Below are 14886 nucleotides of genomic sequence, written 5' to 3' on the forward strand. Positions count from 1 at the left end.
ACAAACGTGTAAGAAAAAAAAGCGTCGATGTCTTCACATAATTTAAAAACATAAGAAATTGTAATACATACACACATGAAGTGTTTTGCACCGAAATGAGGCTGAATATTGTAACTACTGGTTACAGCTCTGAGTAGAAAGGTATTTCAATAAGTATCATAATTTATTTGACTAAGTATTCGCTCCATAGTGTACATTATTGACGTAACCAACAGTGAATTTAATGACAATGTAATTTGGGGAAACGCCCATTCAAGTCACCGGTGATAAAGCGACCAATCGGACGAAGGCAGCGAATTTAAAAAGGAGCCGCGGTTTGGTAGAAGAGATTTCTTTCTGCTGTTCGTATCATAACAACTTGTGTGAGAGAGAGGAAGCTACCAGCGACGTTTAGCACAACTGAGGTAACACTGACCCTAACACAGGCACATTACAGTTCCTGTTGTGTTTCTTAGCAGTAATGGCAAATACCAACAAATTTTAAGCTAACGTGACATGACTGGGATTACTTACATTCGGCAGTGTTTTGAATTTGTATCCTTACTTTCAGTGCATCAAAAGCTGGCGTTCAATAACTCAAGCTAATTACGTGACGTAAAGCCAACGTCAAGTCAGTCAGTTATATGGGATTTCTATTTTACTTTAGTTCAATATAACGCAACTTGGCTAAGGTGACGCTAGCAGTGTGATGCTAGCTAACTGTCGCTCTTTCAGTCTGCTAGGTTAAAGACAGAGCTGACAAAAAGGCAGCACTGCTGAGGTTAAAACCAAAACGGGGAGGTTTCTGCTCTTCACGGGATAAGAGAGAACCGGTGTCATTAATTAATAGCCACAAATACTAAGTGATGCATTCCATGTCAGTTTGGCTGTTAGTTGCAGTGAGCTTTGCTGTTAGCCTGCGTGTTTAGTGTGAGATGCTACGGCTACTGTCTGGCAGAAGCAAACCTTGTTTTTAATCCTCATGACCTGATCTACTGGAAAATCGTTTGAGAGAAAACTGGAGAACTGGATATAATAATTCTGCCGTTTTGTTCCCATGATTTTTGAAACGTTCCCAATAACAACACATCGATCTGTGCTCTTAGTAACACGCCAATACGATTCGACTAAATAACATAACTCGTAGTTCCCTTAGTCTTTTCCCAGAACTCCACCTACCTCTTACCGTCTTCATATGACTTGGATTTACTCAGTTGTCATGTAATTGGCTCATTTAGCTGTTGATCAATCTTACCGATGAACGACTTCGTATAAATGTTAGAAAAAATGCCCAATCATATCCCAGATCCTGAAGTGATATCTTAAAGTTGTATGTTTCATCCAACAATACAAACCCCAAGTTATTCAATTCACTATCAAATGCAGAGAAACCAGAGAATATCTCACATTTTTGGTTTAAATGAATCACAGTTGTTACCTATTCAGGGTTCAAGTGTGTTGGAAATCTGCCTGCCCAAAATAAATTTTTTTTACCTGCACCTGTACAGATTGTTCTGATTTTAAGACATTAACTTTCATGTTTAATCTCGTCCACTTTGCATGCATAATTTTGCCCACATCCTGTAAAATCCTTTTGCCAGGATAACTGAACTGAACTAAACATTATAATCATTTTTACCCATTAGGTCTGTTGACATGTGCTCTTTTTGTGATAAAATGTCTAGTACAGAAAGGTCTCTTCCACGGCAGTGGATTGCAACATGTTACAGTAACTAATATCAGATTGTCTTTTCAGATACAATGGCCAACATAATCTTTGCAGAACGAGAAAATGCATGTCTCCATCCACCTACTCTGAAGATGCGACAACGGCTTCAGTCTGCTCCAGGTATGGAAAAGTCTGAATTGTGCTTAGATGTTTTCATTTATACTGAGCTTTTTAGGGAAATATGCATTAACCTTTTCTTTTCTACACCAGAGAAACTCTTGAAATCTCCTATGACTGCCAAAACCTTTAACACTCCTCTGCCATCTGGTCGTAAAGCTTTTGGTACTGTCAACAAAAAAATCTCAACCCCTGCTGTCAATCCACAAGAGAAGCAGCGCCTAAAGCCCCAGGTTGGAATAGGCCATTAGAGTTGCAAACTAAATGTAATGTGAGCTCTTTGACCATTTTCTCACACTAAACATATGCTGGTGTAATATTTTGTTCCCCACAGGAAACTAAAGTCAAACATGCTCCTCAGACCAAACCGGAGCAATATCCAGAAATTGAGAAGTTCATCCCTTATGACCCACTAGGTAACTATTACATCAGATGTATGCTCACCTTTCAGGTATGGGATTTGGAGATAACATGTGGCTTAATCAAAAATGTAGCATCACATTATGTTAGCTTCCTTGAGTCCATTAGTGGTTTATCCCCTCAGGACTCAGTACATGGAGGCTTATCTTTGTTTGAATTTGCATGTGCAAATATTTTAGTGCTTCTGTGACCGAAGGCATTGTGTTTTCGAAATGTCTGCATTTCCATCCTGTTCTTGTGAATGTGATACCTTGGGAACCCGCTGAGGGAATTTCTTCAAATTTAGCACAATTATCCACTTGACTCAAGGATGAACTGATTTTAGATTTTGGTGGTCAAAGATTACCAACTTCACAACATTTTTATTCATAACACAATAATGCATGTCAGAATTGTCTTTGCCATTGTAAGTGAAGAGGTTTCACATTACTAGAAATTTGTCTTGGTGATTGGTGCATACATAAAACATAAGAACGAGTAACGTATAACAATAAAATAAAATAAAACAAGATAGAATAAGGTAAAATAAAATAAGTAAAATAAATGTGGTTCTGGAGGTAGTACAAAAGTGAGGTAGTACAGAGTGAAAGTAGTGCAAGTAGGTGAGGTAAACGGTGCAAATGGCATCATCATGACATGAGCATAGATCAGTGCCTGCACTGAAGTAGCTAAAGTGCAGAGCAGTGTGTAATCAGCTGGTGTTCAGCAGACCAACAGCAGAGGGGAAGAAGCTGTTCTCGTGGCGTGAGGTTTTGGTCTGAATGGACCGTAACCTCCTGCCTGAAGGGAGTTTCTCAGAGAGTCCATGTCCAGGGTGAGAAGGGTGAGCTGTGACAAAATTTCATTGTGTGTGGGGGGGTGGGGGGGCATCAACTATGTGACGAAGCTCTCTTAGTGACTACATATATCCCACGTGTCTGGATTTGACATGGATGTAAAACTTAACTGGCATGTGGAGCCATAGAAATGCAGGGTGGCAATTCTAGTGAAAAACATGGGTTTTGTTTTCCAGAGTTTGAGAAGTACAGTGTACCTGAAGACTTGATTCCTCTCAGTGGCTTTGCTCTGCCTGGTCTGGCCTGTTTTTCACAAGCTCCACTTCAGTGTGAGGATGACCTGGATAAGTTTGATCCACTCCCAAACCTGTCACCTGTAAAGATGCCAAAATATTCAGGTATTGAGGTTTTATTCGGGCAGAATTCACTTATTGTTTGGCATTTAAAAAAAATGTTTTTTAATTCTGTACCATTCTGTCTTCAGTACAACCAAGCACTGAGGTGACTTGGTATGGATAAAATCTCCAGTATGCAATTCCCTGTTGGGATGTTTGTGTATTTCTGGAAGAATTGTATGGATGAAGGAAGCAGATGGAATTCTGTTGTCAGATACTTGACAAATCAGTATCACATTTAAGGAAATAATAAAATTTAAATTTCAGTCCTGCTGTAAAATAATCCTCACTGATTTTTGCAGCATTTTTTTGTGACATCAAATACCACCAGATATTAAAAATATAGTGAAATCTGCCAACTTCATTGTGACATGTTTTATGATATTGCCTAACCCTAATGAAGCACATTCATAGTGTTACTTCATTCAAATTGCAGTAATTTTCCTGCTTGGTGTGATTATAAGACATGTAGAGTTGTGCAACAAGACTTTTCAGTGTTACATTCATAACCACAGAAATCCTGCGAGTCTTGTATCTGACATGAATGACAGCCAGACTTGCAAAAATGAAACTAGATTTGAAAAACATGCAGAGCTCCATAAGAAGTGCCAATTGTGTGCCAGCTGCAGCCACTAAGTGTGGGCCACAGGTTCAACAAAAGTATTAACTACAGGTATCATTAACCTACTCTGTCATTAACTCTACTGCATTTCCCCTTTGCAGATTACTGCTCAGGCTATGACGCCTTTCTTCAAACACTGGATGAGCTGACCATTGAACTCCCTCCAGAATCTGTTACTGATTGAGTATTGATGCATGTTTTACCGATGACTACATTTTACTGAAATAAAGTTGTTTTATCTTTCACCGCTATCTTTTATTTACTCTACTGGTTTGTAACTTGGTGCCTGTTTGGAATTGTATGCGTTCATTCTGCAGATGGTGCATGTGTTTGTCTGGTACTCAAAGTGTACGGTACTTTGATGTCAATACTTTTGTACTTTGAATGCAGTAATTTTTGATATATATTTGCACTGGTATCTTCTTCCACCTCTGGTGACAGGCTGTTTAAGTATCAGGGAAGTATTACTTCCTGTTTTATGTTCATCAGTGGTCACGTGAAGGATTCTTGCCATTGGTTTTGAGATTAGAATGAACTTTGTCTCATTTCCTCTTGCAGAGGAAAGCGAGACTGGCGACTTGAATCTGTAGCAGCAGCAATTTGGACAAAATTCTTCAAATAATCCCAATCCTACCGCTTTGCGCCTAAAGTTGGGGCTGAGCTGGTTAATAGTCGGCACAACAGCAGGAGATTCGGTGCGCGCTTCATACGTGAGTCGGCGTGCACTTTGGACGCAGAGCAGGTGAGTAACATTGGCGGAAGGCGGATACAGACGACTGACTAAAACATTTTTATTTGAAGTATTGTGGGATCAGAGAATAAATTGGGCGTTTCTTATCCTGCTTTTAAAATGAGGAACTTGGTGTGTTTGCACTTAGAACGCTTAAAAATGGCATGTTTACACTTAAGAAAATCTTAAACCCTTTTATCTAACCCTAAAAATAAAATAAATCTTCCCCTCCCGTGAGACAGGCAGCGAGTCCAGCGGAGTGGAAGGAAACCGTTCCCAGATCAGAATTTGACACTGATATCTCCGGGCTGTTGGCTAAATAAAGGGAAGTAGCCTTGAAGTCGGCGCGCAGGGAGCCTGGCAAGTATGTATGAGAGCAGATCGGCTGATGCTGGATCTGAACCAGCTGTCACCAACACCGGCACCCACGGCAGGAGGACTTCCACACAGAGGACCGTTGTGGAGCGACTCTCGAGTTATGGCATGCAGGTCATGCCCAGTGCTTTCCAGCGTAGGTCGAGGCTGCAGAGGCAGCTCGAAGTCACTGACAGCTCTGAACCGGGAGGACTTCAGCAAGGGGCTCCGGAGAGGGGGTCGCTCACACCCGCTATGCGCAAAAAATACCTGAAAGAGTTGCTTTTGAGCAACCCATCACATAGCGGCTTTAGCAGCGTACTGTCCACACAGACTTACAGCGTGTCCTCCGAGCAGGACGCAGGCTGGGCTTTGTATCCGATGGAGCACGCGTGGATGCTGTCCGCAGTGGAGGGAAACTATGAAACCATACTGGAGTTCATTTCCGCGGATCCCCATCTGTTAACCAGGAAGGATTTCATCAGCGGGTACTCGGTCCTACACTGGTTGGCCAAGAGAGGACGGGACGAGACTCTGCTCCAACTTTTGCGGTACGCAGAGAGTGCGGGGATTCCGGTGAATGTGAACGTGCGGGGCAGCGGCGGGCTCACCCCGCTGCATCTCGCCAGCATGCACCGGCAGTACATGGTCATAAAACTGCTGGTCGGGGCTTTCGGTGCCAACATCGATGCGATGGACTACAATGGGAAAAGACCCTGGCAGTATCTGAAGGAAGACGCCCCGCTGGAGATGAAGGAGCTGCTGGGGACTTGGGATGATGAGTACAGATGCGCATGTGCGCACACCGCCAACAAAAACGCCAACAACAACAGCACTGGAGCAATGAATGTGAGCACGTCTGATGAGGTGGATGGAAATGGAGAGACAGATGAAGTGAACTCCTTCCACCGGACTGTGGGGAGTGGAGGCAGGAGGTTTGGGTCTTTCAGGAAGCTGTTACCTTCCTTTTTATTTCTGGGAAACAAAATCTGAGTGGTTATCACACAACCGAAAAACTCATTTATGCTATGTAATTTTATACCTTATAGGCCTACGGTTCTTCCAGTACATTGAGAATATATTTTATATATTTTTTTCTTTTATTTATTTACTTTTCTTTAATTTTAGGGCAATAACCCACCTTGCTCTTTCAAGACAATTTTTAGTAAGTTCTTGAAAACAGACTGAAATTCCGACTGCACTTAAGTACTTACATTTCTACTCAAGAACATTGAGGTTTAAGGCTTTAATAACAGCAGAAATAACGGAAAAGATTAACAGTGATGGTTAAAGGGACGACACAAAAAAATGTCTACCATCCTTTCTACATAGCTGATACATTACATAGACAAAAGTATACAGACAGACCTCTTCATGGGTTTTTCAGGGGTTGGGCTCGGCCCCTTGCCTCTAGTGAAGGGAAATCTTAATGCTTCAGCATACCAAGACATTTCGGACAATGTTATTCTTCCAACTTTGTGGCAACAGTTTGGGGAAGGCCTTTTTCTATTCCAGCATGACTGTGTCCCAGTGCACAAAACAAAGTCCATAAAGACATGGCTGGATGAGTTTGCTGTGGAAAAACTCGACCGGCCCACACACTCCAAAATCTTGTGTAAAGCCTTTCCAGAAGAGTGGAAGCTGTTATAGCTGCAAAGCTGTCTGTGTACTTAGAATGCAATGTCACTAAAGGCCCCATTGGTACAATGGTCAGGGGTCCCAATACTTTTGTCAATATGGTATTTTTACCTTTTCAAACCATCATTTTAAAAAATGAAAACTGAGAATGAGAATCCATAACTTGTAAAGAGTGGACATTACTGTATTATAAACAAGTCTCAAACCAGAAAGTTTGGGATCTATTGCACTGCTCAGCATCAACACTGCCTCACAAGAAGATCATCTTAGACAGTTAAATACAGACACTTAAGTAAACTCTTGAACAGCTTTGACTGAACTTACCTTTAATAAAAACATTTATCAAACATGAGCTTTTCCTCAACATTTCTTGCTGCTGAAACACTCCTGCTTGTGTCAACAACTCAGATGTTAGCAAAACATGACGTGGCAGGCAGCCCCCCCTTCCCAGTTTTAGCACTTTAATATTTGTCTTGCTACTTTGGGATTAGGCTTATTCATAAGCAGCACTGAAGCTGAATTTCTAGTCAAACTAGAAAGTAAGCACAATCTTCCATGAAACAGTAATTCAGTGTTGTCAATGTGGTCAAGAGACTGAAACCCCCTTCACAGTGCTCCTCTTTCTGCAGAGCTGAGTCAGCATCACACATTCCTGTCAGATGTGTGGTTGTCGTCTGAAAAACACTCGGCCTAAATGGATATTACCACTGGGCAGGAAAAAGAAAGCCGTACGTCGTCATGTCAAGTTTGATCACAGATCTTTTATTGTCAAACAAAACCAGAGTAACCAGAGTATCTGTACAAAATATCAACTGCTCCGGATAACACGGCTCCCTCCACGCAGTCAGGCCCAGCAGATGGAAATCCTGGCAGATGTTGTGAAGGAGGGACGCTGGGATCCATGGACCCTCGTGTTTACAGGCCGAGCTTGGTCCTCCTCCAGTGTCTCCTCTTGGAGTTGTACCTGAAATAAGAAACGAGCACGTCAGGAGTGAACAATTAGATTTTTCAGGATGACAAAACCCAACACTGAGCGGAAAGGAAAAAGTAACAGCTTTAATTTTATAAACTGAAGTGGTGTTGCGCACAAGCAGCTTATCTCTTATTTACTAACATTTATTTATGGGACACAAAGTAATACATGCAGTATTAAGAAGGAAGGGTTACTTTTCACTTAAGCAAAAGAGGAATGAAATTATTCTGACATTGTGCCCGCTGAACTGAAAAGACAGTTGAGTAGCCAAGCTTGTCTTAACATTTGAAGCGATAAAGTTGCTCTGCATCATGAGCTGCAGTTTGCAAGCTGTGGTCTGACCCTTCATCTTGTCACCATCATCCCCATAATCTACTCAAATCTCAATTCAGTGGAAATCACTGATAGCGATCAAACAAATATATATATATTTTAAAAAAAAGTCAGGGTGCTATTGATGAATGCACTTCTTACTACGCGAGATTGAAAATCAATTTTTAAAAGAACAAGTTTTAGCAGTTTTGCTTTTATTCTTTCATGGAACAATAGCAGCCTCTTAGCTAGCAGTATTAGCACTTGCTGCTGCGATGTCAGAAGGGGCAGAGATAATTAGTCAGCTCAATATAAAAACTGGGACTGGAAACGTGCTTCTGGTAAGCTTTGTGGAAAGACAAAGCTCCATAAGCTGATGGGGTTCGTTGAGTCCAAGTACAAACTCACACTGTGGCAAACGACAACTATAAGACTGAAGAAGATGGATGAGGAAAGCACTGTGCTGGCAGGGTAGCCATTACTACTGACAGTGGTGTTTAAGATGTGTTATTATTCTAACCACCACCTGCTTGTATTCACTTTGGATTTGGATTCTCATGTTAGATTTTTGCATAATCACATAAGTTACTTAAAACATCCATCCCTTGCCTAAACACTACTGATACCAGTCCTCATTTAAATAACTAACAATTCAATGAAGGGCAGGTTCAAGGGTTTGGTTAAAACAATGTAACTACTGTTGGTGCTGCTCTGATTTCAGAGGCCACTTCAATAATTACGTTCTTTTACAGTCATTTTAAATGATGCAAAATCTACTTTTGAATCCCCCTCTGAAGCCCATCAGATGAAAGATCAGCCATTTGGACGAACAGCGTGATGTTCAGCTACAGAGCGTCCTCATCACCAGCACAGTGATGAGGAGTACAAGCTCTATAGCATAAAGATGCTCTCAGCAGGCTTAATGACAGCACTTTACTGTAATGAAGTGCTGCAATTGCAGACCTGCTTTACATGTTTTGCCTTTTCCCTGCATTAGTCAGTCTGTTCTGCATCTCTGCACTTAGCGATAAGGTAGACAACTGAGAGACAGCTCAGCAATGAAATGCAGTACTGAAGCGCAATTTTTAAACTATTACAGCAAACACCAGGCTCTCTCAAACATACATATTAGCCATCCTCTAAATTATTCAGGCCATTTCTGCTTTCACTACTGCCATTTATCAAGGAACTTTAAGTGCAAGCCAAATACACCAGCAGTTCCCTGTATATACAGCCTACCTAACAAGCATGCAATTATTTCCACCTTTGTGAATTTTAATAGCTAGCTTTCTCCTTTATAATTATAATGGAGGGCTGTAGTTTGAGTCGCCATTGAATTATATGACATTATACTATTGTGTTTCCAATACTTGGTCTACTCTGTTATACAAATTCAGTATGGCAAAGTACAATTAAATGAAACAAACTGAACATCTAGAAATGACCACAAAGATAAATCAATTCCTCTGTCTCAACAGAAACAGAACATTATTACCTTCATGAAACTATGATTTATTGCAGAGTTGTGGTATTACATATACGACGCACTTGGGAGCTGAAGTGACTGGATTTATAAATATAAAACATGACACAGAGCCCAGACTTGTGTGGTGCACAAAATTATGTTTAGATTGAGATATAAATTTGTTATCTGTTCTGAGCCATGTCCTCTCAATGTAATGGCTGTGACCATCTACTTATAAATGAACATTAAATTTAGTTGGTCGACTGAGATGAGCGCATTAGTGTAAGCTAGGTGTACTTCAGACACAAGCAAACGCGTGCAAACAGGACTGCATTACTGCTACTCGATATTGACTTTTAACTCAGTAATATGGGTCCAAATGTATACGCAGTATGCTTTCACTACACGGCAGCCTCATTTTCTAATGATGCACATTACAGAAAACATGCAGCAAGCTCACCTGATCTTGTTGCCAGTCTTCATTCTGATCCACTGAGGAATTGGCCTGTTCTGTTTCTGCTTCTTGGCTAGGAAGCGCTTGATCCTGAAAGTCTTGTGGGACGACTGGGAACAACAAAACGCATCATTTACACCATGTCAGCAAACGTTTCAGTCTAATGCTGCCAGTCCGTGTGCTCAAACCAATTTCTCCTTAGGCTTTCACTAAGTAAATGTGAACAAGCTAGCGGCTAACTCTGTCAAGGAAGTTAACATGCGTAGCACCACAGAGTAGGAACAGGTTAGCATCATTGAGAAGCTTTAATATCCACACATCCTGTCCTTTTAAACAACATGGCGATTCATGAGGTACCACTAACATATTTATTATTTACTTAATGTGTTGGAATAGATTTACGGGGCCTGTAGACAAGGATGTTTTAAGATTTTGTATTTACCATTTTGTCCACAGTCCTTTCCCGACTATGGCGGCGGTCGAAGAGAGAGAAGGAAGTGACGTTACACTTTTATCCAATAAACGTCCACTGGCACAGCGACACCACGTGGAGCTTTTTATTTTACATCCATCGCACGATTTTGAGCTTGTGTTTCCACAGCCTTTGGGATCCTTCATTCGTGAGGAAAATTACATGCAACATAATGTTAAGGACTTAAATACAATTCTTAGGTATGTGTACTTTATGTGAGTATTTTTATTTGTTGCTACTTTATAGTTTACGTCTGCATATTTCACACAGAAATGTTCCTCTGTTTACTCCACCACATTTATCTAACAGCTTTAGTTACTAGTTAATTGCAGATAAAAATTACACAAAAACATCTGAAAATCTGCTAAGATAAAGAGACAACTCAACAATATTCCAGCAGCTATATCATTTCACACACCGAGATATAAAAAGCACCCCAAGAGCTCATTGTTTACTACAAATCGGTTAGTTTAGATAATTATATTAATTGCAAATTTGTTGGGGAATACGCAGGGCTCAAGTGCAATAACAACTAAAGAAAGGTGTGTATTATAAGGCAATTCTGTGGGCATGTCTAGTAGAGGACTTGTGCTCAAATGATACATATTCATAATTAACAAACTCAGCCATAACTTGTCAATCAATAGATCTGATCAAACCAGCACAGACATCTAGGAAGAGGTGGACAAGACTTCATTACTAAAGTGTTATGAAAACCCCCTAACTTCAAAAAAAGCTATTAACATCAACATTTATTACTGAAACCATCAGGGATTTTTGCTTTGCCAAAGATGAAAAAAAGAGACATTTAAGCAGAAACCTCATTTATTTCCAGTCAGTGTGGCTACTGTGTGTCAGAATCACCAGCAGTGATGTGTTCTCATGCTGCATTCGCTTTAGTACACCACACATAAACATTTATGGAGAATTTCAGATTAGAAAAGGGGGAAGGCCACAGGTTGATTAATCTGATTGAAACTCTGCATGCAGACATAACTGTCACACAACAGTCTGGTCAGAAATGGCTATTTCTCCGCAGTCACTGCATGAGTGTAAAAACATAGCACATGGTCTCACCAGTTAAGTACAGACTATGACCTTGAGCACGTGCTGTGCCTGTAAGGCTACAACTACTATGGACTTACAGACTATGAAAAGTTTGAATGCAAGCTCTGCACATACATTTGGACTGTCTGCCTCCCCCAGGCAGCATAATATGCAAATTTCAAGTGCACACTTCAAACTGAAAATGGAAATGCTACAACAGAAATCTTACTCAAGACAGTGTGGAAACAATATCGATGAGCTTGGCAAAGTTGACGTATTGAGTTACGGGTAAGTCAATTTATACCTTTACACCATGATATGGATGAACATGTTTAAAGCCAGTGTTTGCAGTGTGAACAACACTTTATATCACAGGAACAAACAATGTTGAAATAAGGTCACTTTGAGTTCATATGGTCCAAGAAAACTTAAGCTTCCTCTAATGTGCCCTACAGTCAAACTCTTTCCAAAGGTTACTCGTACCTTTCCTAACAAATAAAACTTAAGAGGGTCACATTCAGGCACTAAGAGGCTCCACAATCATGTCTCTGCCTCTGAGACTGGGAGACCTGGATGCAGCCCTGCTTGAACTGCAATGATCGTCACCCTGAGGTGCCACATCACTGATCTGAGCCTCACAGGCCTGTCTCCTCTCTGTTCACCAAACTTAAAATGGTGTAAGTAGAAATATGCTCAATCATCTACTTTGTCAGCCACTTTCTCTGTCTCGGTATCCGGCTTCCTGTTGGCAGAGTTGGATTCAGCCCCTCCTCCTCCCACAACTCGATTGCGGCTTCTGGCCCCCGGCTGGTACAGCTGAATAGCAGGCCGGTCCTGATGCAAAGAAACAACTTCACTTAGAAACACTGAAAAATGCTAGCAAGAAATGACTTGACGATTCAATAGGCTGGGTTGATTACCTTGTTTCGCAGCCGCTCTTTTTTACCACTCTCTTCCTTCTTGTTGTCTTTGGCAGGCTTCTCAGGCCTCTCAGACTGAGAGGAGTCTCCAGTGTTTTCATTCTTTTTCTTTTCCAAGGCACGCTCTTTTTCTTTTCTAACCTCTTCCTCCTGATGCTTCCTGCACGAGTTCTCTCCATCATGCCGTTCTCTTCTCCTCCGTCGATCTTCGTCCTGTCGCTTGATGCGCTCCTTCTCTTTCTGCCGCCGCTCCTTCTCCCGCTCTCGGTCGCGCTCTCGATCTGCCTCACGCTCCCTGAACTCCTTCCGGCCTTGATCGTCCATTCTATGTGTAAAGCACAAAACCTGTCTAAGTACAACACCAGCAATGCATTTTCAAAAAACAAAACAAAACAATAAGACTAAAGTTACTAACTTCCTTCCTCGATCCTCCTTATTTTCAATGTTCTGACGCCTCTTATGATCAGCACTCCCCATGGATCTGTCCTCTTTATTTGGCTTCTCTGGTTTCTTGGCTTTTTCCTTGGGCTTCTCAAAATCAGCATCTTCACTTCGGTCTGGTTTCTTCAGGAGCTATACAGTTGAAAGTAAAGACATTAAAGAGAAGTTGGTAAATGCACACTTTTGAAAACTGGTTCAGCCTACTGCAGCACGCACCTTAATTTTTGGTTCTTCTTTAACATGGTCCTTTTCTTTGTCCAGAGGTTTCTCAAGCCTCTTTAACTTCTCTGCCTCTTTGCGCTTCCTTCTCTCCTCCTCCCTCCACTTACGACGCTCCTCATCACGCAGACGTTTGCGTTCCAGCTCCCTCCTTCTTCTCTCTTCTTTCTTTTCCTCCCTGATTCTCTAAACAGCATTTAAACGAGATGTGAGACCAGCCTTCACCATGCAACTTAGCATCCAAAGCTAGAACACCTCACTGTTGTGCCACAGTACTTATTTACCTGTTTATTCTTCAGGAAGTCCAGCAGAGGGGTTGTTTTTTTAGCTTGAAGCGAGGAAAAAAAAAATGTTTGAATTTAACTGAACTATATCCATGTGTCTGTTTGAAAATATAGACAATGTTGTTTCAGGTGATTGTAAATACAAGGTAAACTTCACCTACCTACAAGCTCTTTTGATTTTGCCTCAAGCTCTTCCAGCAGAGTCTCAGGTGTTGATGCCAACTTTTCTTCATCTCCATTGTAATTTTCAAGGAATTTCTTGTATTCAGGATCTGAAAGAAAATATGCAGACATATTGCTGCTTCACTGAAGCTTTACATAGTGCCAAGTATTTTAAAACTACACTAGTTACAATACAATACAATACTTACAAGGACAACCACTAGTATTAATGCAGGCTATTTCATTTACGGTGACTATTTTTAGAAGCAAATGGAAACACACAGATTACACTGGTAGTTTACTGTGCGGCATAACTTAAACAAGGACATACCTTCAACAATTGTTCCAGATTTTGCATCCTTTTTCTTACTTCTTTTCTTTGCAGTCTTCTGAAAAGGTGCAAACTCCACAACAGCTGGATATTCCTGTCCTGTTTAAAAACAAATCTCTTTTCATCTCTTTAACTCGGAGAAAAAAAAAAAGTTGGTCTATTTGGCTGTAAATGTTTCTTCTTCATACCTCTGTTGTCGATGAATACATATCCATCAAATCGATCTCTGAAGAGAACTATATCCTCTTGATTTTTAAAATTTAAATAAGCCCTTGCGAAGAGGTGAGGGTAAAGGCTGAATGGACAGGATATTCATATTAGGTTAAACGATTAAACGACAGTCACTGGTAGCATTTTTATATGATAAAATGTCTTTATATCAATTCACCTGGTGTCGTTGGAGAAAAACTCCAGGTAGTCCACCTCTGGGAGAGGTTGCAATTGCTCCTCCAGCTCCTCCTTGGTCAGACTTGGTGGTAATCGTCTGATCACAATCTAAAAGAAATTTATCGACAACGTTATTGAGAGTTTAAGACCTCATAGCTGGGAGAGTTTAAAAACAACTGCATAATATTGCTAATTGTTGGGACTAATAATGTGACAGCTTCCCTGGTTTACATCTTAATATACGAATTACAACGTTGGATGTGCATGTTATATTTAACAAAACACTGCTGGTAAAAACATGCCGTCGTTTCATGAAACTATTACTTGACAACTTATAGCAACCGTAGCTAACGTAGCTAGCAAGTTTTACCTTTGTCATGGCCTCTTTCTTTTCCTTGGGCTTTTCCGCCTTTTCTGCATCTTCACACTTTATTTCCACCTTTTTCTCCTTCGGACGAGTGTTTTCTTTATCTTCCTTCATACTTGAAAAGCTATTTCATCCCGTGGTAAAACTCCAACTCATCCCACAGACTTGTTTACTTTTTTTTCTAGCAAGTTAGCCGGCTAGTAGCAAACGAACTAGCGCTTACCTTAACTTCCTCTCTGACGGTTGGGCCTGCAGTTGAGCGTTGTCACAGGAGGGGGCGCTGTAGGTGGAA

At 40.9% G+C, this 14886-nt stretch overlaps 4 protein-coding genes and 1 non-coding gene across 6 annotated transcripts; 2 read left to right on the forward strand and 3 right to left on the reverse strand.

The window, feature by feature from the left end:
* Positions 1-246: 246 nt before the first annotated feature.
* Positions 247-4283, forward strand: pttg1 (PTTG1 regulator of sister chromatid separation, securin). Of its 2 annotated transcripts, none has more exons than XM_046407104.1 (6): positions 247-404; positions 1736-1828; positions 1919-2058; positions 2160-2241; positions 3258-3419; positions 4140-4283. In XM_046407104.1, the coding sequence occupies exons 2-6, from the start codon at positions 1741-1743 to the stop codon at positions 4220-4222; spliced, it is 555 nt and encodes a 184-aa protein (XP_046263060.1). In that variant the 5' UTR covers positions 247-404; positions 1736-1740; the 3' UTR covers positions 4223-4283. The 2 variants fall into 2 exon arrangements, with proteins under 2 accessions (XP_046263060.1, XP_046263061.1); XM_046407105.1 differs by lacking the exon at positions 4140-4283 and adding an exon at positions 3506-3775.
* A 117-nt stretch (positions 4284-4400) lies between these two features.
* Positions 4401-7356, forward strand: sowahd (sosondowah ankyrin repeat domain family d). Its single transcript, XM_046407103.1, has 2 exons — positions 4401-4780; positions 5011-7356. The coding sequence occupies exon 2, from the start codon at positions 5135-5137 to the stop codon at positions 6113-6115; it is 981 nt and encodes a 326-aa protein (XP_046263059.1). The 5' UTR covers positions 4401-4780; positions 5011-5134; the 3' UTR covers positions 6116-7356.
* Positions 7357-7501: 145 nt separating this feature from the next.
* On the reverse strand, positions 7502-10553 carry rpl39 (ribosomal protein L39). The gene is made up of 3 exons (XM_046407108.1): positions 10407-10553; positions 9971-10074; positions 7502-7724 (listed from the first exon to the last, which is right to left on the reverse strand). The coding sequence occupies exons 1-3, from the start codon at positions 10407-10409 to the stop codon at positions 7676-7678; spliced, it is 156 nt and encodes a 51-aa protein (XP_046263064.1). The 5' UTR covers positions 10410-10553; the 3' UTR covers positions 7502-7675.
* On the reverse strand, positions 8881-9015 carry LOC124068756. The gene has a single exon (XR_006844971.1). It is a non-coding gene; the product is annotated as a small nucleolar RNA SNORA69 (small nucleolar RNA).
* Positions 10554-11243: 690 nt separating the features above from the next.
* upf3b (UPF3B regulator of nonsense mediated mRNA decay) lies at positions 11244-14856 on the reverse strand. Its single transcript, XM_046407096.1, has 10 exons — positions 14598-14856; positions 14229-14335; positions 14029-14135; positions 13841-13939; positions 13509-13619; positions 13348-13391; positions 13061-13249; positions 12819-12976; positions 12404-12728; positions 11244-12317 (listed from the first exon to the last, which is right to left on the reverse strand). Exons 1-10 carry the CDS (start codon positions 14706-14708, stop codon positions 12177-12179), a joined length of 1392 nt encoding a protein of 463 aa, XP_046263052.1. The 5' UTR covers positions 14709-14856; the 3' UTR covers positions 11244-12176.
* Positions 14857-14886: the final 30 nt, after the last annotated feature.

The sequence above is a fragment of the Scatophagus argus genome, chromosome 12 (assembly GCF_020382885.2).
Source record: "Scatophagus argus isolate fScaArg1 chromosome 12, fScaArg1.pri, whole genome shotgun sequence".
Classification (NCBI taxonomy): Eukaryota; Metazoa; Chordata; class Actinopteri; family Scatophagidae; genus Scatophagus; species Scatophagus argus.